This window comes from Sordaria macrospora, chromosome 3, assembly GCF_033870435.1.
Source record: "Sordaria macrospora chromosome 3, complete sequence".
Taxonomy (NCBI): domain Eukaryota; kingdom Fungi; phylum Ascomycota; class Sordariomycetes; order Sordariales; family Sordariaceae; genus Sordaria; species Sordaria macrospora.
The window spans coordinates 3389896-3412668 of record NC_089373.1 but is presented as its reverse complement, the minus strand read 5'-3'; the positions used below and the strand labels follow the sequence as shown (position 1 = coordinate 3412668).

The 22773-nt window shown below is 53.5% G+C and overlaps 5 protein-coding genes across 5 annotated transcripts; 2 read left to right on the top strand and 3 right to left on the bottom strand.

Annotated features, from left to right (window-relative positions):
- Positions 1-11: 11 nt before the first annotated feature.
- SMAC4_00859 (uncharacterized protein) lies at positions 12-3913 on the bottom strand (the record flags this gene model as incomplete). The annotated part of the gene is made up of 1 exon (XM_003349919.2): positions 12-3913. The coding sequence occupies one exon, from the start codon at positions 3911-3913 to the stop codon at positions 506-508; it is 3408 nt and encodes a 1135-aa protein (XP_003349967.1). The 3' UTR covers positions 12-505.
- A 786-nt stretch (positions 3914-4699) lies between these two features.
- Positions 4700-6082, top strand: SMAC4_00858 (uncharacterized protein). The gene is made up of 2 exons (XM_003349918.3): positions 4700-5364; positions 5572-6082. Exons 1-2 carry the CDS (start codon positions 4939-4941, stop codon positions 6043-6045), a joined length of 900 nt encoding a protein of 299 aa, XP_003349966.2. The 5' UTR covers positions 4700-4938; the 3' UTR covers positions 6046-6082.
- An 82-nt stretch (positions 6083-6164) lies between these two features.
- On the bottom strand, positions 6165-7974 carry SMAC4_00857 (uncharacterized protein). The gene has a single exon (XM_003349917.2). The coding sequence runs from the start codon at positions 7752-7754 to the stop codon at positions 6465-6467; it is 1290 nt and encodes a 429-aa protein (XP_003349965.1). The 5' UTR covers positions 7755-7974; the 3' UTR covers positions 6165-6464.
- A 3459-nt stretch (positions 7975-11433) lies between these two features.
- Positions 11434-13373, bottom strand: SMAC4_00856 (uncharacterized protein). Its single transcript, XM_003349916.2, has 2 exons — positions 12521-13373; positions 11434-12458 (listed from the first exon to the last, which is right to left on the bottom strand). The coding sequence occupies exons 1-2, from the start codon at positions 12925-12927 to the stop codon at positions 12368-12370; spliced, it is 498 nt and encodes a 165-aa protein (XP_003349964.2). The 5' UTR covers positions 12928-13373; the 3' UTR covers positions 11434-12367.
- Positions 13374-18212: 4839 nt separating this feature from the next.
- Positions 18213-22605, top strand: SMAC4_00854 (uncharacterized protein). The gene is made up of 3 exons (XM_003349914.2): positions 18213-19126; positions 19221-21313; positions 21380-22605. The coding sequence occupies exons 1-3, from the start codon at positions 18799-18801 to the stop codon at positions 22337-22339; spliced, it is 3381 nt and encodes a 1126-aa protein (XP_003349962.1). The 5' UTR covers positions 18213-18798; the 3' UTR covers positions 22340-22605.
- Positions 22606-22773: the final 168 nt, after the last annotated feature.

The following is a 22773-nucleotide window of genomic DNA, read 5'->3' as shown; positions in this document are numbered from 1 at the left end:
TGTGTAGACTGATGATAATATTTGTATGTATCGAAACAACCAATTAACAGCCATCGAGTGATAAACGAACGCCATGCCACGCTGTGTGATATGAAAGAGATGAGATGAATGAATTCTTGGTATTCTTTTTGCCATTCCCCTCCCTCTTGCACCAGCGCCTGCCTTGCCTTGCCCCATCCATGCTTTTCTTTCTGTATCCCATTTCAATGAAGACGGAGTAGCATCATAAAGCAAGTATCCTCCATCACATCAAACATCTTATTCGCGTCGTCCAAAAAACCCTGGTTTTGAAACCGAGAATCAAACAAAACCTACTCCCCCAGAGAACCAGTCCCAAAAAGGGCACCTAATGATTTCTTTTTCTTCTTCGTACACTCTTCTCCAAACAACACATTATTGTACCCATATTACCCACTACCAACTCCTCTCTCCTTTGACAAGAACCCCATGACTCATGACCCATCGACCCTTTGCAAAGTCGCGAGCCTTCCAGGCACTTACTTCCTCAGGCATTAGCCCCAACCTCCCTCTGCCTCCTAACAATGTAATAAGTGATCAAACTCTTCGGATCATCCCTCACCCCCTCCCTCTTCACCGCATCCCAAAACCTCTGATCGCCCACTCGCGCATGCAGTGCCACACACAACTGCACCGCATCCATGCGCACCGCGCTATCCGCACTTTCCAAGCACTTGGCCGCCAACCCCGCGAGCGTATCTAGCTCCTGCTCGGTAGGCGTGAACGGCGTTGACGAAGTTGCCGAGCTTTCGACCACCTCCTTGAGGACGTGCATTCCCATACTAAGGGAGCGCGCGCCCGTGTCCTGTTGTTGATCCTTATTCAGCGCGTCACGCAAAGTGTTGGCGAGGACCAAAGTGATCTCGGTAGGATCGCCTAGGGTGATGAGTTCGTCGGCGAGCAGCTCCATGCCACTGACGATGTGGGAGCGGCTGTCGTAGGCGGCGCGGGCGCGCAGGAGACTTTCGAGACCGCGGGAGACGTGGGGACGGAAGGAATCGCGCATCTTCTTAAGGAGCAGCTTGATGGTGGCCAGGATCTGGGCCTTGACGTCCTGTTGCTTTTCGGCGGGGATGTGGGGGATCTCGGAAGGGGAGGATTCGAGAAACTCGAAGAGGCCTGTGAGGAGGGCATCGAACTTGTCGTCGGTGAAGATGGCGCCACCCTTTGGGTCGCGGATGATGCCCTGCAGCTTGCGGAAGCCGTGGACATCGAGGGACTTGGTCTTAACTTTGGAGATGCCGCTGTCGAGGAGGCGCGAGTTTTGCCTGGTCCGTTCGGGCGAGGAAGGGATGGGGATTTCACCCATTGCATGACCGTTCTCGCCATCAAAGAACTGCTGCGAGGGCTGAGGAGTAGCGGCACCCTCGTTTACCGGCTTCGGTTCCAAAACGGGACCGGTATAGGCGGACTGTGGTTCAGCTTGTCCTGCAGTGAAAGGGTCCTCGTATACCTGCACACCTCTGAAAGGGGCATCAGGCACAATCTCGACGGCCTCGATGGGCACTATAGCAATCTGCGGATGCTCTGACTCCTCCGTAGGCGACGGAGTCTTCTGGCTTGGCAGAACAGCGCTGGGTACTACCAACGAGAGCTCTTCATCTTTGGAAGGGCTGCTCTCGGGCAACGGTATCTGAGCAGGGTCTGGCATAACTCTCGAAGGCGAGGCGATTATGGGTGATGGAGGCAACTCCGGCGCTAGAGGTGACCGGGGAGAACGAATACCAATTGCGCTGGTAAACTTCGTTGGGCTAGGAATACCGGAAACCGGAAGTGGAATGCCAGACTCGCTGCTATGCGTAGAATGACCTTGCTGTGGCCTAGGGATCGCCTTCTTTGGGGAGATGACGAGTGTCTGCGTCTTCGGGCTCGTCATTGTCTTGACCCTAGGTTTTGGAGGGGGGCTGGTTGGCTCGGCGGGAGGTACCTCATTCCTCACCGAGTACGGACCTGCCGTCGCAGGTCGAGCAGCCACTTCAGGCCTTCTCTTGCCGGGCCGCATTGGTGCCCCCGAAAGGCCTCCCGAGCTAGTACCAAACGCTGATTTTGTTGGCACCGGAACTGCTGAGGTTGTGCTAGCGGAAGCGGTAGATGCTTGGGAGGTTGACGAAACATTCCTCGTCGTCCCCACGGGAGAGAAATGAGCCATGGCTGAGCCAGGCCGCGGTGGCTGGTTTTTCGACGACGCCATGGCCCTCTTCTGAGCAATAATGGCATCGCGCACGCTCGGCTTAGGAGCCCCCATAACACTCTTGGAGAGACCCATGCCAGGGCGGGCTCCTCCTGCTTCTGTCCTACTGTGAGCATTAGGGTTGTGAGGGTCCTTTTGGAGCAGCTTTTGCGCGGTCGAGTCAAGCTCGTTCATTATGCTAGTCGCTCGGGCCGGCCATATCCCGGAGAAGGTCCAATATGTTGCTCGCATTTTCTCCCTGACACCAGGGTTCGCATCAGCCAGGCCCTTCTTGATGCACTTCTCGATCAGATCCAGGCCGCCAGTGTGTTCCACGTGGTTCTTGTGGTGGGCCATCTTGGTAAGCATCGTCTTGAGCCACTCAGTGGCATAGAGCCTCGGTTGAACATTCTTGTCTTGACAGGCCATCCAGATGTGCTGCATAAGGCGATTTGTATAGCTGACCTTACCAAGGATGGTGTTGATTGTGGCATTGGCTTGCGCAGAAGCAATCTTCTTCGTGGCAGCGCATAACTTGACGAAAGTCTGCATCATAATTTCAACCATGGGATCCATACCTGGTCCATAAGCTGTCGCAATATCCTGAACAAGAGCGCAGCCTTCTTTGGACAAGCTGGTTCTCAGGGAGGTGACCGCTTTGATAATGCCATCAAGCAGCGCTCGGAGCGCAGCAAGAAAAGAGTCGTGGAAATCAGAGACAGCGTTTCCAGCGATAAGTCTCCTCAGTTTGGTCATGCTTTCCTCTCGCTTCAGCCAGTTCTGTTCCGTCTCTCTTCCATCGAAGAACGTGTGCATATCTCTGAACGTATCGTCCAGCTCACGCTGTGTGTTCACAAACTGTGGTTCGACCGGCTCGGGGCGGCTATCTAGTCCCGGCGTAAGGGGGCGCTCGGATGACAAAGCAGGCACACTGGCGGATAGGTTGGTTCGTATAGGGGCGGGCGCAGGAGCGCGAGTGGGCACCACCGGCTCGTCCAGGTCCATCATGTCGTTTTGCTGGGAAGAAACGGAGGAGGATGGGTTGTTGAGCTCCTTCACGATGGCTTGCTCGATTGCAAGCCTGACCTTGAAGTTCTTGAGCTGCCTCTTCAAATCTGACTTGGCGGCATTGGGCGCATTTTTGAAGAGCTCAATGACGGTGGTCTTAGCAACGTCGCGGACTGATCCATCGGCGTCTTCGAGGAGCTCCATCAAGGTCGGAACGTAGCCTCGAAATTGCAAGCCTTGCTCTTGGTGCGTCTGTAGTAGCCAATGCATGCTCATCTCCTTCGCCCTCGGGTTCTTGCCAACCATGGCAATGTTGCGCACAGAGCGCTCGACGTCCACGGGCGCAACCTTGTAGAGGGTTGTCAGTGCCTGGATGGCGATTTGGCGGAATTTGTCCTTTTGGTCGCCAAGTTTGTCGACAATAACGGGGAGTGTGTGTGGCGCCTCCTTGGCCAAGAACTTGGGATCCTGTCTGGCCAAGCGAGCAAGCAGGTGGTTGAGCGTAGTGAATCCGGCATTGACGAGAATGGGGTGCTGTGCGGTCGAGGCGATATGAAGCGCTTCGAATAGCGGCGTAAAGCACGAGGTGGGAACATTGTGTTGCTTGATGCTCGCCTTCACGGTGGTGATGCGGTTCGCTTTGGCGTCGACAGAGGCATCGGTGCGCAAGATGGCGAGCAGGTCGGCGACCTGCTCATCGGTAATTCGTTCCGCCATACCCTCCGACGAAGAGGTAGCGGCCACAATGTTTTCGCGTCAAAATCGCCTAGGTACGACGTTGGAGAAGTCGAGATCGGTCGGGCGCTATGAGAGAGTGGAAGGCGAGAATAGGTCGAGAATCGGGACGGAGGCCAAACAAGGGGGGAAAGGTTTGTGGGTTGCACAAGCTCGAGCTATCGGTAAACAACTTGTGCAGGCGGAAAGGAGGGCGCGTTTTGGACCGGATATGTCGTGTAATGAGGACGTTTGGACTGAATCGCGCAATGAAGGAAAGGCGTTTGTTATAGGGCGCAGCAGACGGCGACAATACGGAGTCCGTTGGATGACTTTGGTAGAGTGAAGTCCAGGTTGCGATCGTGGTGATGAAAAAAGAGAATCTCGGTGCTGCGTTTGTAAGATAGGCATGGAATTCCATGGACCCCTTCGAATGACAAAATGATGGACAGGTATGTAATCGTGCACGGGTGGGCCTTGGATCGAAGCGTGGATTCGTCAGAAACGGGGTCGGGACCTTGTGAAATTTCCCCAATTTCCCCAGGCGCGCCCACCACTGCGCCAAAACAGGGGTCCCTTTTTTGCCTTCGCCCACTGTCGCAGCTAGTGATCTATCTGAAATTTCATGAAAATTTCCGAAAAAATGGGATCATTTTCCATCCTTTCAAGACCCACTAGCAGCATCCTCTGAGATTCAGCGCTGGAGAGCGCCTAAAGTCAGTCAAGTCTGCCTTGTAGCTAGCCATGAGTGATAGTGCACGAACTCCCCGTAAATTTCAGAAATTTCAGAAAATGGAAAATTTCAGAAAAAATGCCATTGCTTACCCCACTCCCCACGAGGGAGCTCCAGGTTCCACGGCGGGGCCGTCTCACCCTGCGAGCCGGGGCGCTTCACCGTCGAGACCGTTCAGCTGAGGCTAGTCCGTGCATCCCGTCTTTCACCCTCCGTGTTCCCTCTCGACTCCCAGTTTGTAGCATAACAACCAGCTTCCACGCACTGATTTTCCAAAGCAGTGATCTGCCCTTTAATGTCCACCATGACCATCCGCTCGCAGATCCCCACGGAGACCTCACCGGCCGTCGCGGCGCCCAGTGCCGTTCCAGCCCAATCAACCGCAGCGCCTGACCCAGAGCCTGCCCCTGGTTCTCAGGAGGAGGAACATGATCTGGAACATCAAGGACAAGGGCAGGGCAAGGACAGACATGACGATCACGACCGTGACACGCCCAAGTTCCCACATCCCAAGCTCCGTCTAGAAATCCGCGATCTCAACCATCCCGGCACGATCAAGTTCCTCGGCGCAGTCAACGCGAGCACGCTCCTCTCCGATGCCGTCAAGAACGTCCAGCGGCTCTTGTACAGGTCGGCAGCAGACAAGCACACAACGTGTCCGCCGACTCGGTCCGTGACCGTTATCCTCAGGGATATGGGCGGCGTGGCTTATACGACTGGGGTACGATGGTATTTCTTGGGTTTTTAAATCCTGACTATGACGCCCTGCTTTCTTTCTGTTTCATCGGTCTATTTACACGTGTAATTCCATTGGTGTGATGTTGTAACCTGTTCGGTTGATCTTGCCTTCCCTCCCCACTACCTACCGCACGCTTGTACGAGTAATGGATATAACTAAAATCTAACCCAACCCAACCCAAAAAAAAAGAGCGACCTCGACTCCGATCACAAAGAAATCCACTTCTCCCTCTCCTACATCGCCTCGCACATCCCCTCCACGCCACCGTCTCGCCTTCCCGCCGAACTCACCGGCATCCTCACGCACGAGCTCGTCCACTGCTACCAATGGGACGCCCACGGTACAGCACCCGGTGGACTGATCGAGGGAATCGCGGACTGGGTCCGGCTCAACTGCGACCTGAGGCCCCCACACTGGAAACGCGGGGAAATCAAAATTGATGATCCGTGGGATAAGGGGTATCAGCATACGGCGTACTTTTTGCAGTACTTGGAAGAGAGGTTTGGGGAGGGGACGGTGAGAAGGATTAATGAGGGGTTGAGGAGTACGTGGGAATATGAGGCGAAGGGGTTTTGGGTCCGGCTGCTAGGGAAGGAGGTGGAGGAATTGTGGGGTGAATATTGTGGAAGTGTGAGAGGTGATGATGGGAAGGGAACTGCATAGGAGGTTGCTGCGGGAGAACCGGGACAGCGATGCTTTCGGGCCTCAGCCTATATATAACTATTCACGCCACAATTGTTCATATATGGCCGTCTTTAAGTGTGGTGCGGTACATCTATTGTTGTGATAGTGAGCTAGACCAAGATTTTGATGCTCTTATACAACACTATAATGTCTTTGACACTTCGCGGGCTCTTAACGTCCTTGAGGGGTTCATTTAAAATGCCCTCTAACCCTGATTGTTGTCCAACAAACATTACCCAAAACCCAAAGAAATGCCCACGAATGCCCAGACACTACCATACACAAATAGGAATCATAACCTGTAAAACGCCGAGCTCAAATGCCGATATCATCATGATGGTAAAGTTCCCGAAAGAGGTGGCTTCATAGCGTCCGATACGCTACTAGAGTGTACAGCTTTAAGCGTGCTGTGGCTGACGGGCAATCTCATCAGTCTCGCTGATGACACTGCCAACATCGGACCAACTGCCAGGAGTGGCAATCCCATCATCGCTGTCGCTCAACTCATCAAAATCCTCGCCAGCCCTTGAAGAGGCGGCGTCATATCCCTCGATGTGCTCTCCTGAGTCCGCTACCGACAGGGTGTCCGCAGGCATGAGCTGCCCCTCACTAATCATCTCAGCTTCAGACATGGGCTCGGTCGGGGTGACAGGCAAAGGCGAGTAAAAGCCGGGGTTTCCAGAGGAGCCTTGAGCCCACTCTTGGATAGAAGCATAAGCCGTGGAACGGTCGTCCTGCCCAGCAGTCATGTACTCGTCCTCATTCAAATCGCGCTCGAGAGTGTCGGTTGTCGTGCTGCGGGCCGTAGTAGGGGTCGGGGCTCCAGATCGCTCGTGGTTATCCTCCGATGCAGTAACGGCGGCTTCTGACTGCGACTGGGACTCGAAATCGAAATCGAACAGAATGTCGGGTTGAGGAGCAAGGACTGTGAGTCTAGGCTCCGGCGAAAGGGTACGGGAAACGGGAGACTGAAGACCGGTCGGGGTGGCGTTGTAGATGTCTGACCTATGCTCCGACACCATCTCGCCTTGGCTGGGAGCCATCAGGTGGGTATCTTCGTCGACCATGTTGATGCGTTCGTCAAGTTCGATACCGAACTCGTCACTGAAGGGATCCAGAACCATGGCAGCAGTCAATCCACGGACACCAGCAGGGGCGGCAGCACCACGGCCTGTCCCACGGCGTCTAAGAGCATCATTCTCGGTGCCCCTGACATCGGCGCCCGTGTTGTAAACAAATGTCCCAGGTCCGGCTGCCGTGTCCTCACTAAGGAAATCGTCAAAGCTCGATTCGCGGGTGGTTGTAGATGTTGGTCGGTGTGTAGTAGAAGTAGATTCGCCGCCGGCTTCCCTCATCATCTCTGCACGCTTGGCATTCCAGTACATCAGTTCCTCCCGTTGCCTTCGTTTGGTCTCCTCATCGGCGTCAACACCGACATCGGCACGGGACTGGTAGAATCCGTGTGCATCTTCGGGACGATTGAAACGGGGGTTGTTGGAATTTCGGCGAGGATCGTGATCGAATTCGTCATCCCAGCCTTGGAAGGCAAGGGCGATGCGTTGGCGGAGGTCGTTGACTCGACGTCGCACCTCGGGAGACTCGTAGATGGCTATTGCGGCTACGGCGGCAACCGATACAGCGATAATGCCAACTGAGGCGAGAGCAGCAGCTTGGTTAATAGGTGGCATCTCTAAATGATTTGGCCCCAAGGACGGGCTCGAATAAGGTGTTGCGAGAGAGGATGATGAGATATCGATTGCAGAAAGTGGGGAAATCAATAGGTCTTGGTCGGAAACGAACAAGCTCCCCCGTTTTATACAGGTCGGTGGGAAAGATGGATAACTTCAACAACGGAATGGGGGCATGTCGGGAGGGAAACAGTTCTTGAAGGCCTAAATAAATAGAGGCAAAAAAGGATGAAGCACAGGTTAGGAGGCAGCCGACGGTGAGCGGGATGAAGAGAGGCGTAAAGTCAAATAACTGATTCGAAATGAAGACCCAGGCAGCATCTAGACAACGCACGAGGATGGAAAGCTTGCGTGGCCGCCCAAATAATGGATGATTTTGCCACCAGGGGGTGCTCTACTCTCGCCGAGTCCCGCGCTGATGGGTCAGAATCAAACAGGCGAGCCCAGTAACAACGGGTTCGCCAGGGTGATGCAACCACCGGCGATGCCCACCATTTTCGCGGGGTGGACAAGGGTCTGAATGGAGCTGGGGGAGCACAGGAAGTGAAACGGAGCATATGGATAGACGTCCCACAAACACGTGAACATGTCAAGGTTGTCGGGTGTAAACAGCACCGAAGAGTTGACCAGCAAAAGAAAATAACGAGTCTCACCTTGTCCCGCTATAGGAAGCGGCATGTTTGAAGTCGCGGTTGAATGGTCACCACGCAAAGTCCCAAATCGGGTCACGGTAGAGGTATGGAAGATGAATGTGGATTGAGGTGAAGAAGAAGATGAATGAACGGGAAAGATCAAAGGCGGGACGGGAAACGGCCTGGTTAAAAGCTCGTGTGCATCAAGGAAAGCCCGAAAGGCTGGCCGGCGGGTTTAAGTCCCCGTCATCAAGTCGTGATCAAAAGCAGCACAGCCCATGGTTCCGACCCTTTGAAGCCCTGTTCTTGGTTTGACAGTGGGGGACAGCGCAGGGCAGGGCAGGGCAGGCTCTTGCCTCCGCTCCCGTTCGCAGCGGGCCTCAATTGTCAGTCCAAGCACCAGTGCATTGTTTGGAGTAGGGCGGTGCGGTGTTGCGTTGGCGCAACCCAGACCACACCCATAAAAGGGCCACATCTTCCTTGACCGTCTATGTCTCAAAGAGTTCCCGTCTGATATGAGTCGAGGCATTCTTCCGCTCCTCAAAACGAGAGGGCGGGCTCTACACTAGGTCTAACCGAGGGCTTGAATATTTGGCCACGGGATCTCATCAAGCAAGGGCCTCAAGCCCACAGAAACCAACCAGTGATCCACGAACAGCACAGCATCAAGTGCCGAAGACGATCTTCCAGTTGGCGGCTTCGACTTACAGGGCTCTGAATGTTTCAAGTCCAACCCAACCTCCCAATTTCCAGCAATACCCCTCTGGCGCGTTTTCCGCCAGTATCACGAAACCTCATCTCTTGTGACGATGAGAAGACGATTTCCTCAACCTTTTCTCTTCATCTTGCAACTCCAACTCTGCCTGCTGAACTCACTGATTTTGCGATTTACAGGGGTCCATACTGCATCTCCTATGAGATCATCACGCACCACAGGACTAACAACTCTTTTATCATTTTGACTACTGGCAAAACACTGACAAGGCTTTCATCGCTCAGAAGCTAGCTGGCGTGTATATCTCGGATGAATGGACCCAAATCAAAGGGACGGTGCAAGGCCGTCAGGTTGAGCTTCGGTCTCGTCGCCCAACACCGTTTCAAAGGAATCCAGATGGAATGCTACGCCGCGACCGCCGGATCCGATGGACGGAGGAGCTCGTGAAGTTTAGCACCGGGAAACCACGTGCTACTAGGGATGGGACACGAGCAGGTCGATATCGGTATCGCTCACCATCAGGGCGACTGAAAGATGGAAGGCAAAGGATTCGTTCGACGCAGGGACTTCCAGGATGCCGACCTTATCCAGAAGGACGCGGAAATCACGGTGTGGGATTCACTAACCTCGCCGGGACATAATTGATGAGACCCAAGCCTAAATTCCAAGCCCAGGAAGCCAACAACAACTGACTCAAGTGATTGCCCAAAAATACATGAGGGCTATATGATTTGACAATAGGCCCTCACTGGACATCGAATGCGGTAATTTCGCTGATTTTTGTGGTGTTCTGGCTGGGTTTGGTGCTTCGAGTGGCGGACTCGGGTGTCATCAACTCTGTCCTGTGCGAGATAAGATAGTGAAGAGTGCGGGCCAATGCGGAGGACCACTAACAAGTAGTACACACACAGTTGTACCGCCAGAAACGTGAAAACGAATGCTTGGACGCTGGCGACGAAAAAAAGCCGAGACCTCTTGGCTAATCACCCATGCTCAAAAGGTCTCGGCTTTTCTGTCGTGAGCATTGGGCGTTCCATCGGTAGCACAGGAAGCCAAGAACCCCCTGTTTCGTCACTCTGCCTTTGGGAGATCTCTCCATCCAGGCACATGGCTATCATGTGATAGAGGTAACTGCCGCTCTCAAGGTGCCAAGGCTCCCCTCCACCATGCACATAAGGGTATAAGGGTACCTAGGTAGCCTCTGTAGCGTAAAGGCATGCCGGGTACTTCAAAGACACCTTGTGTCTCCAGTCTTATCTCACAGTTCTGCGAGGCAGATGTCGCCTCATTGCGATATGAGATTCAAGAAGGCAGGGTGACATTCTTGAAGCTCGATCCTCAAGACTTCTTGAACCTGTTCATGGCCACAGACCACCCAAGCAGGCCAAGCAGATGTGCGACTTTTCTTTCCCTGATTGCGGAGCTTGTAGCATTGCTTGGCAGAAACAGAGCCAGACCTCGTGGGCAACGGTGGTCTTTAACAACTAACGAAGCCAAGAAGTGAGCAAGAGATCTGGACATGGATAACTGGCGCAGGATCGTCCTAAGCCGTCCGTCGTCACCCAGACTCGTCGTCGCTTCCAGACGTTGCGGCAGCCAAGCATCTTGTGCATATTTGTGTACCGTACCCGAAGTCTCGGCACTCAGGGGTTTGTTTTGTTTTGTTTAACGTCCCACCTCAAGTCGGTAGTGTGTGACCATTGCCAGCAGTTTTGTGTTTGCACCATAGGTAGGTTATCATAAGTTTTCGAAAACACTAGCATATGAACGGCCGTTCAGGCACCCTGTTGGTTTTGGTGATGTCCTCCATTTTCTTTACCTGAATCAGTTATCATCCTCATCACAGCGGAGTGCCGCTCTCTCCCCAAAAGATAAGCTTTTTATTTAACCGTATGCAATGGGGATCCATTTGTATCCATTTTCCCAATGAATGGATCCCTGAAGACGAGCAGCCATGCATTTGATGCTCGCTGAATGGATACGTAGCATTGCTACTCGCAGATTCGATGGTGGAGATCAAAGATCAAGATCCCGACAAAAACCGGAAGCGGGAAATCGGAGCTCGAGTTCACCGTTGCTCACGCTGCTGCCGCGCGCGCATCGATTTTGGTTTCCCTTTCTGGCAATTCACTTCTAGTGTCGGAGGTTCGGCACCGGCGCGGTGAGATGGCGTAAACTTGTAAACTAGTTGTTGGTCAGTCGGAACAAGCGGATAGACCATAACCTCACCTCCAGGGATCCGCTCAGGCAGAGTGGCCATCCATCGCCCGAAACCCGCTGCAGATTTGTGGGAACAAATCATAACCGGAACCAACAAACGCTCTTAAGATAATCCCCGCTGTTGTGAAATCCAGGGGAGTTCTTGACTGCTGCTTCCTTGAATGGTAACGTGCCTTACTGGACGGGATGTTACGCACTGGGACACGTTGCTCCAACTTTTATCGACGTTATCGATGTGTTGTGCGATAGTGGAGGCTCGGCATCGGAAAGGCAAAGTCGATTCGCACCTCACTTGTCCTATGTTATACATGGCATTTCTGCGAAATCCAGAGCGAGAAAAGGCCTTAGATCTCTGGTGGTAATGGGGTGTTGGTTATACAGCCAATGCTTGGCTTGTTTCGTGTCGTATCGCAAAGGAGGCGCATGGCATCTGAGGTGTCTTTGCAAGTTTGCAAAACCGTAAGAAAATGGATGCTTTCATGCCGAATACCTTCTCATTTTCGCCCACTCCCCTTGCCAAAAGGTAACGTACAATTCCAAGAAAAGAAATAACAGGTATCATTTGAAAACCAAAGCCAAGAAAACTCATAACGCCGAGCCGTGTCCAGGGACTGCCTTCTTGTTGCTCCAAAGGTGCTGTGACCTCCCAAATATTAAGCCAGATAAAACGTGAAAGAGCAAGAGCAAGAGCCAGAGATGGCCAAGCCTCGCCACAATGACTGAGCCAGGAGCTGCTGTAGTGGTGCCAAATTGCACCTTATCAGCCGTGTTCTGCAGATGCCGGTGTGACATGATCGATGTGAAGTCGCCGAGAAATGAATTGTCTGCCCATATCCACATGATCGATGCGCGGGATGATGCATACTGCGTGATAAGGCACTCAGTCTTCCATCTCCGACTGCACAAACCTCTCTCCAAGTTTCCTGCGGGGAAAAACATGTGCTAGCCGATGTTGGTGAGAGAAAGAATGGTGTGTTGCCGAGGGATCTCGATGGCTCTTGCGCAGCTACTGTACGAAGGTGAAGGAAGGTGTTGTGAGCAAGCGCTTAGTGCGCGCTGCTCGAGGCGGAGCTACCGGACTCGGAGCCGGAGATGGAGGCAGACGAAGAGCCTTCCTGCGAAGCCTTTCTCTTCTCGCTGTGGTGACAGTTAGCATCGAGTCTCATGGGCGCTGCCAGCAATCGTCAAGGGGGCCTTACTGAGTAGCACGGTCGAGGAGAGTGCATTGCCACTTCTGGTCCTTGGTCTTGATGACGAACTTGACGGCACCCTGCTCAAGGACGCTCTTCATGCGAGTATCCTGGGCGGGAGCAGCGGCAGTCTTGGAACCAGACATTGTTTCGGAGGAGGATGGTGTAGAACTTGAAAAATCTTGTTTGTTGATGTAAGGAGATGTTGGGTTGGCGCCGGCTGGACGAGCAAGCAAGTCTGCAAGATAGGAAAGCTGTGAAGAGTGGAAGTTGAACCTGGCTTGGAGTGAAGTTGGGTGTAAGAAGAAAGGGGAGGAGGCAGTTATATAGTTGGAGGTAGGAGGGCCACGGAGAAGAACTCGCAGCGGCCCCTTGAGCTGTTCCGACCTTGTCCCACAGGCCGTGTCACTAGACATGGAACCATTCGGAACCGATCCAAGGGCTTGTGGGCCCTTACTTTAAGGCGCACTTGAGAGCAGACAAGCTGCAAGAAGCAGAACGTGAAAAAGAGGGGATCACGGGCGAGGACCTGGCCCTAAACAAGGACATTGGGTGGTTTAATGAGCGATTTGTTAGCAAGCCGTGGGCCCACGCCGTCCTGCATCTGCGCTTGCAGCAGCATACTGTGCATGAAACCCCTGGTATCCCGGCAACTCTTACACTATCTCGCGGGGGGCCGTCGCCTCGGAAGTCCAAAGGTCCCTGTACTTGGAAACCAGACCAATGCATCGGGACTTCTTTTGTGCGTTGATCCTGTCCAACTGTCCAAATGCTCCAATCGTCATGCGTGGGACATCCGGCCTCAAACCCCCCTGTGTCGGCAGCTCTCAACAGTATCAAAACCCCGGCTGGCTGGTACGTGAGATTTTCTGGAAGTCCTGGAGAAGATAGGTTATTCCTGGAATCCTAGGGCTTCTTGGTTGTCCTGAAGCTGCCTCTAGAACGTTGGCATTTTCCCTTGGTCTGGCATTGATGGGTATAACGCTGTCAATGAGTGGGGTTCGGTAAGTAGAGATCGAGATATCGGGGCAGACGAGATGACAGTCTGGGGGCTCAAGGGTTGCGGACGTTCACTCTGGGGCTACAGAAGGGCTAGAGCTGGCCTGGCCACAGAGCTTACTTGTCAGCTTCTCTGACCTCGAACACTTGTTCTGGTTTGAGGCAGTGAGCCAGATACTTGATGCTGTGAAGGAATGTATAGCTAGCACTCGAATGATCCAGAATGAGAATCATCGACGTTCTCGTTGGATACCGCTGACACTGCGATCCCAGGTGCTATGCGTCCGATTACGTTATATGACTGGTCTGTATTTTTTAATCGTAATGGTTAGGGCAGATTTGGAACAATGATGCGATTCCTCACCGAAAGCCGATGTGTATTCCCGGGCAACCTCCATCATTTCTCGAAGTTTTCCACCGCCCCGTCCGATCTAGATCTTGCGCCTGGATGGCTAACCCGGGAGTTCGCCGGAAGGGTGGAGTTACCCTGTCGTTGCCACATTTGAAAGCCAGCCTTGTCAGAGTGTCAGAAGTAACTTGGGGATAGCTGTTTCACGGAGATGTCTAGTATCTCTCGAGAATTCTGGTTTGCCATCCGAGACAAAAGTTCGTGGACGATGCGCTGATGTGATATGCAGCCGCCACGAGACAAACGTTGCCGATTATCCAATTTGCCGGTTTATGTTAGTCAGGCTGGTGATTGCTAGGTGGCTGACCGCAAACTGTCAGATATTATGATGACCGATGATGGCAGGATCTTGAAGAAGCTGAGTGCTTTGTAACATGAGAGTCAACGATTACTTTTGAATGTGCGAAGCGGAAAGGGATTGGGTAATATTACGCCATGTATGTGTTGACAACGAACTCGGCATCGCGCTCCTCGCGTCTATATTGTGGAAGAGTGGCGATTGCCTCGTGATATTCAGATGATTTGCCGTGATATCCGCATCTTCCGGATTGAATTAGTGGAAAGAAGCGCCGGCCTCTCCTCGGTGCCGAGCCCCTATTCCAGAATATCGTTGGAACCTGTAACCAACGGGAATAAAATGGGTACTGGACAAGTAATCCAGTGTGGGCAATTTAGGGTTATGATGGCTTCCAGCTTACACAGTCTGTGCCCGTCTTGTCGGCAGTAAAGTTTTAGCATTGACTTTCATGTTCAACCCTAAAACACAAGGGAGCTGATCACAGTTATCAACGTCTTCCTCCCAACTGTCTGATGGAGCGACGTCATGATAGCTCCATACCGCTTTCCCTAAAGGGAAGCACAGGGTACCCGTAGCCATCTTTAATTGGTGAGGATAAATGTGTGGTGGACAACCAGAGATGAACCAATCAAGACCCCCACAATCCGCACGAAGGAGCCTCACATCGGGATATCGCGGTCACAGCAGCATTGAGGCACGACGACAACACATCGATAGGGGTTCCCACATAGCCGCTAGAAGAAAAGAAGCTACACTAGAAAGCCGACGGAACCGCCTAAACTGACTCGGCGCCGTCATTTGCATCATATGCTTGGGACTACAAGGCACTCAGTGCTCCGGTATCGGTAACTGTTTCCGCTTACCAGCATTGCCTAAATACAAAAATCTTTACTCGGGTATGTCCTACGAAACTGGACCTCTGTAGGATGTCTTGCATGAAAATCAGGAGAACATCCATGAATCATTATGAGATCCAGACTCGCCAAGAACTGAGAGGCTCGGCGTCCGTTCCTCGAGTTGCAGGGATGAGATATCGAAAGTCCAGATGGGAAAGATGGACGGAATTGGCAAGGACTTCAGAGTCGTTCTCGGGACAGAGTGGATGACACTTAGTGACCCAATTCCCGTCCCGGCTCCTGCATTAGAGCAAAGTGTCATCCAAGGGTAAGGACGGGAAATTCAACCCACTGTGGGGGTAAAGGGGTTGTGCCATCACCGCCAGTTACTCGGCCATTGGCAGCCTGTCTCCATCAACATGTCGGTACCCGTGAATGTGACATGGCTGATGATATCTCTGCCAGCCGCTCGGTTCCACGACTCAACTTCTATTCGAAAGTGCTCAAGATCGCTTCTCAACGGAACCCTCGCAAGCATGGAAAGCATTCGGTCGAAATCGGTAAAATCAAGCGCTGACGAGTATCGCCGCCACACTCATAAACAACATCCACGTCAGGCTAGGTAGACCAGGCCAAGCCTTCTTTTGCGTCAGCTTTCACTGAAGTTATCGCCATCGAGAAGTCCTGGAAACGACCAATCAGCCTCGCCCTAGACTAGGTGATCCATGAGAAGTCGGGTGATAGCCAAGGGCTATACTGGGATGACACAATTGCGATACACGTTATCAAGAGAGAGAAATTACAGGGACCAAAGGCCGGGCATGTAAATCAGGTTACAAGGACACGGCGCAAAGCAGGTTTGAAAGGGTATCAGAGTATCGGCATTGGGACCATCAACGCCTTTGTAGAATGCAACTGTCTCAACGAAAACAACCGCCGTTATTTGGGCTTATAAACAAAGGGAATAGATCGTTGTGATACAGTCTACTACAGGAACCCCACTAGCCAAGAAAATGCATTACAGGAAAAGTTATGGTATCATAGCCTGTCGATAATAGCGGAAGTAAAATCCTTAGTGGAGGCCTTGCCACCAAGATCACCAGTGAGAACCTTGCCCTCAGCAAGGGTGTCGAAAGCAGCCTTCTCAATCTTGTCGGCGTACTCGTTGAGACCCATGTGACGGAGCATCATCATGGAGGAGAGGAGGAGAGCGGTGGGGTTGGCAAGACCCTTGCCAGCAATATCGGGGGCAGAGCCGTGAACGGCCTCGAAGATGGAGCACTCATCACCGATGTTGCCGGAGGGGGTGAGACCGAGACCACCGATGAGACCGGCGCACATGTCGGAGAGAATGTCACCGTAAAGGTTGGGCATGACGAGGACCTTGTCGTTGTAGGGAGTGGGGTCGGTGGTCATCTTGAGGCAGGTGTTGTCGAGAAGCTCGGCATCGAACTCGATATCGGGGAAGTCCTTGGCGACATCGCGGGCGGTGTTGAGGAAGAGACCATCGGACATCTTCATGATGGTGGCCTTGTGGACAACGCGGACCTTCTTGCGGTTGATGGCGCGGGCCTGCTCGAAGGCGTAGCGGAGGACACGCTCGGAAGCCTCGCGGGTGATGAGCTTGATGGACTGGACAACGCCATCGACAACGACGTGCTCAATGCCAGAGTACTCGCCCTCGGTGTTTTCACGGATGAGGACGGTGTCAACGCCGTCGTAGGGGGTCTTGAAGCCAGCAACAGAGCGGCAAGGGCGGAGGTTGGCGAAAAGGTTGAAGGTCCTGCGGAGGGTCAGGTTGAGGGAAACGTGGCCCTTGCCAATGGGAGTCTAGACAGGGTTCAGTAAGTATGTCAACTTTGCGATTCGGAAGCCAGGAGGCCAACATACGGCGAGGGGACCCTTGAGGGCAATCTTGTTGCGCCTGATGCTCTCAATGGCGGCATCAGGAATGGCGGTCTTGCCATTCTTGAGGATGGGGTCGACGTTGATAGGCTCCCAGGCGATGGGGGTCTAGTCTCGAGTGTTAGCGGACCACGCGTCGACGCCCACATGGAAGGCCGGCAGGTGGAGGCGTTGAACGAACCTGAGCGGCAGCGAAGATGTCCTTGACGGCAACGGCGATCTCGGGACCAATGCCATCACCCTCGATCAAGGAGACAGTGTACTTGCCCTGTTGCAACGTTTTAGCGGTCTATCCGTCATATGAAACAGCAGCATTTTGCGACTAGGTCTGAGTGGTTTTCAGACCAACACCCCGTCGTCGTGGGCTGTCGCAAAGCCTTCTTTTCGTCGAGAAGTGGGAGGCAGGATGGCTTACGCTGGCATCCTTCTGGCCGGTGAACTGGGCAACGCGGGAAGAGTAGAAACGGTTCTGTAAGACCAAGAGATAAGAGTTAGAAAGGGTTCTTTTTCTGTCTCACACAACACAGCCACGGGATCGCAGACACAGCAGGGGACTGGGTAGACAGAATCGCCATATTCCGTCCCATGCTGCTGCTTGGCTTGGTAGTTATCATACCTGGAAAGAAACCGAGACGGCGCGGGGAGCGGCGCGGAAGGCCTGGCGCTGCGCAGGAGCGGCAATTGATCTAAGGGCGAGCATTTTGGAGGTGGTTTTCGGATGACACCTCTTCCCGGAGAACCCTGATGTGTACGGAAGAAAGGAGTGTAGGTGGTGAGGACGGGTACAGAGAATTATCAGGATCAGGGAAAAGTCCGTGGATGAGGTAAAAAGTGATGGAGGTCTTCCCGCAAATCAAAGCAACAGCCAACCAGCGTGCCAGCCCACCACGTTCACCAGTACAAGTTTTTGGGCCCATTCATCTGGACCGTGCGCAGCCGGGATGCGCCAGTCAATGCAAGGCTTGGCCCGTCTAGCTGCTGTCATCCGCCGTCTGCCACTTCTTCGCTGCTTCCACTTCTGGCCGTAAGGCGAACCTGACGTCTTCTCAACCCCACCCGTACCGCAAGCTAGCCGGACTTTCGTATCTCCTTGACAATCGCCGGGCCGCCCCCGAAGCTACCATACCTCTAATCAGTGCTAATCAGGACTACTAAATCAGTGCTAAACTGCTAACATCGCTAGCATCTTCCACTGTCGAGGGAAGCTACTGCGTCCCTACGTAGATATTATGTAATATGCCACTTTGTCAGTTGCGCCCGAGCATCCCGCATGCCCTGCAAGGAGTTAATTAAAGATGGAGTACGTACCGGACGGGACGGAAGCCTTCATCTGTGCAGCCTCCTTTTTGTAGGTAGGTACGTCGTGGCCTTGCATGTGCCTCCGTGAGTACGCTTGAGGCTCATCTACCACACCGTCACCTTATCCCAGGGCAGTTGCTGTTGACCGCTCGCGGTGAGCACAAGGAAGCACCACAGCACATTGCCCGCCTGTGCAGCTCGAGACCCGACGCGAGCACCCTTTTAGCGGTTTTAGACACGCGACAAGCACTCACCCCGCAAATGCTCCACTGAACCCCTGGGTTGCCAAGTGCCCCCATCAACCACGACTGGTGTCAGGGTGACTTGACCGAGGACGCGGGAAACAACGAAGCGACACCAAACTGTCGGATCAATCTCGACAGACGACGAAACGGTTTAATTACGATACACAAAATAGATGGATAAAGGAGGACCGCAGGACGGACACACTCATTTCGAAATACGGATTCGATAATAGCGAGGATAGCGAACCCGACCGTTCAAGGCCGAGGATCCACGCCAGTCAGGGTTAGGAGACACCATGGCGACCGACACAGAGCGGACGATTCTCGACTTCTACCAGGTGTCGTCTCTCAACCTAACCGAGTGGCCGACAGAGAAGGACAACAACAGCGATGTTTCCGACGATGAGACGGCGAAGCAGAAGGCCAACAGGAGGAAGTCCCGGTTCCAGGCGCTGGAGAGGGTTGTGAGCAACAGGGCTAGTGTGGTACCCGGTTCCGAGACTTCGGCCAGCGGTGTTGGTAATCTGGTTCAGAGGGACGAACCGGATCCCTTGGGCACCACCGACAGTGTGGTACGGACGCTGAAGCAGATGGGAGTTCCGTTGCAAGACGACGCAAAGCTCCGTGAGTTTACCTTCTCGACCACTGCGCATGGCAAGGGCAGCTGCCAATGGCTGGATGGGGACGTTGTCATTGACACACACTGTTTTTGATCTAGGAAATCGGTTTCTGCTTTCTTCGACGACATTTTCTCCGGCGCTCTTCCTCTCCCAGGTCCATGCAACTGACAGTACCGATGCCCTGCTCAGTGGATTGGAAGTGTTGAATCAGTCCATCGACCAAAAGTCGGCATCCCTCAAGGTTCTCGTCGAGTCAAATTTCGAACGCTTTGTCCGAGCAAAGGCTACAATCGACAATGTTTACAAGGAAATGAAGTATCGCGGAGCCGAGCCAGCAGCTCCGCGTCCCAGGACTCACGAAAGACACGCTAGCAGGAGTAGTTTCCGAGGTGCCAGTGCCGCCAATGGTCCGGCAAGCCCCTTGGCCCCGACGGTTGATTCCCGCAAGAAGAATGCCTTAATCAGAGAGAGCGAGTACGGTGTCATGGGCGTGAAGGCTCCCTTGCTCGATGTTTCTGCCAAGGCTGAGGACTTCTGGGGGCCCGCATTGGGTGGACGCGAGAAGGAGGAACACTTAAAGACAGTGGGATTCTCTCTTGACACCTACAAAGACTATGTCGAGATCAGTGCTGCATTGGCCGAGAGTATCAAACGGAAAGATCATGAGAGTTTGGTTGAAGAGTACAACAGGGCCAGACGATTCGCTGATGAAGCGAAACAGATCGCCCAGAGTATCGGGTCGGGTGAACCCACTGAGGCACAACTGTACAAGATCCTCCTCGCAGCACGAATGTGGCATGATGTCGACGAGCAGATACAGTCATTCAAGAGAGACGTGTGGCGAAGACTAGTATCCCCTCAGGCAATGGCCAAGTCCGACGCAACACCAGGACATGCGCATGATCAGCATATGGACCTGATCACACTTCTCCTGGAACTGGGTGTTGAGGAGAACCCCATTTGGGCATGGCTACAGAGCCGGGTTGAGTACTTGAAAGGTAGGATCCAGTCTACAGCGGAGAGGGCCAAGGTCGAAATCGAAGTGCTGCGACGGCGTCTGGCAAATGTCGAGAAGCCTAGCCCTCAGTCAATAGCGTCAAATTTGAGGGCGCTCGGCAGGCAGTCCATCGAAAGCAAAACATCCACTTTCGACTCGGCCGAGGTTCTGGAGGTATGGGAGACGATGGTGGTTTTCATGAGCAACCTCATGTCGCCTCAGGGTATCTTGGGTGAAGTCGTCGAATTCTGGCAAACAGTACAAGGGTTCATAGACGGCAATACTCAGAGAACTCTCCCTGCTGGCTATAAGGGGGAGTCACAGGGGCACCATAGACTGACCCAACAAAGCTCTCAGGAACTACAGAGGGCCACGGTCGAGCTGGTTGACATGATCAAGGAGCATGTTCTGTCCTTCTTCACCGGCCCTCCACCTGAAGACCTCTCTGCGCTTATTTCCCCCCTACCGTCAACACTGAACACGCCGAACCCATCCACACCAGGGCCAGCCATTCAAACCACTACTTTAAGAGTCCCAATCAACCTCGACCCAAACAATCTTCCGCCACCATCGCCGAAGCGAGGAGAAGCATGGGAGAAGTTTGCGTTCTGGCCACCTTGGTCTAACTCCATCAGCGGAGCCCACTACCTCTCAAAAATGCTTGCTCTCGTTGGATCTGGAGCTTCTGATATTGCTTCTCTTGCTCCGGTCGGCAAGGGTGATCCTGCGGAGCTGGACCAACTGAGAAGTCTCATGAACGCAACTAGGGAGAGATGCGTAACTGCTCTTTGTGCCGCATGGAACAGAGATTCCGAAAACATCAAATATGTGGAGGACTGGAACAGGTCACCTATTCGAAAGGACGTCACAAAGATGCCTGCCAGCTTTGCCGCCTTTGAAGGGGCATTGCTAAGCGGAATGCAAAAGATCCTCTACGTTTCTGAGGCCATGACCAAGCCTGGGGCCGAGGATATTGTCCTACCGCCCGCAACGAAACTGTTACAAATGGTGCGGAGTCAGTATGTCACCACGCTCTACAAAGCCCTCCATGGGATGGTAGAAAACGCAGAGCTGCCCATCAAGAAGCCTGATGACGAGTGGACGACGGACGCCAATGACTTTGTTCTTGTCAACAACCACTCTGGGCTACGGGTATCAACAATCGGGGGTGCCACTATTGACGCCGGCGATAGTGTAAGTCTTTCCAATCCTCTTCTCAATACCTCATCCCCATTACAGCTTGCTGATAACCGTCCCCAGAATGTCCGCATGCTTCTCACCCTCAGCAACCTCCAAGCTCTCCGCTCCGAAGTCGTTCCGAACCTCAACACCCAGTTCGAGAACGCCTTCTCCGTCAAGCTCACTGACGAAACCAAGACCATCCGGGATGTCCTCGGCCAAATCGATGCCCGCCTCTTCCAATCATACACCCGCCCCTCGATCGAGTCCCTACGTCGCATCGTTCGCGCCGGCGTGACCGCCTCCGACTGGCCTCCCCCCTCAGGCACGAAGCCGCGCGAGGTCAGACCTTACATCTACGAAGCCCTGCTCGACCTCGTCCTCGTGCACACGCAGGTGTCTACGACAGCGGCCTCCCTAACCAGCCAGGTCCTCTCTTTCTTACTCGAGCAGACGTCGCGCGAGCTGCTCGAGGCGTTCAAGACCCGCGCCCGCTACGACCTCGGCATGCTCATGCAGGCTACCTTGGACGTCGAGTTCGTCGCCCAGACGCTGAACCACTACACGACCGACCGCGCCTCGGAGCTGCAGAGCGCCGTGTACCAGGAGCTCGACAGCCGGACGGATAATGAGGCGCGGACGAGGTTGCAGGCAGAGTTGCCTGAGATGCGGGCGGTGTTGAAGCGGTTGAGGGAGGCGAGCAAGAGCGAGTTTGCATGCTTCAGGAAGCCCAAGAAGACTACTGCTGCACCGGGCTCTGGGGCTGCTGCTGCTAGTGGTACTGCTGGGTCTTCGGCTGGGTCGGCGGCTATGTTGGCTGCTCAGGTTGGGGACATGAGCGGTTTGGAGAGAACGGATACGAGGGATACGGGAAGGAGTTATGCGACGCTGGAGAGGACGGACACTAGAGATACCGGAAGGAGTTATGCGACGCTGGAGAGGACGGACACCAGAGACACGGGACGGAGCTACGGGACGCTGGAGAGGACGGATACTAGAGACACCGGACGGAGCTATGGGAGTATGGTGAGTGAGAGGTAAGTAGGGAGATGGGACCGGATATTTCCTTCTGTGAAAACAGCTAGTGTCTTGTGAGGTTTGAACCAGAAGCAAGTTGTCCCAAAAGGTGAACACTTTGTTTTGGCAGAATGGTGGAGTATATATCTAGGGGATCTTTTGCAATGATCGATAATTAATGCAGCTTGTGCCTGCGGCATCACCAACAGCTTTGTTTTCCTTTTGGTGTCTGGCCATCCTTCCTAGATGGCTTGGACGGCAAAGCTGATGTCCGCATACCATACGGCAGGCGACAGGAGATTTGTGGCGTTCAACAAGTGTTCGTCCGGTGTTTTAGTCGTATTGATACAGTCCTATGATATACTAGTGGTAGTCTAGATGTACATTTGCCCCATCTGTATGCAGCTTTGTTTTCCTTTATCCCGTTCACGAACACACAAACGAGGAATTGGTTGCCT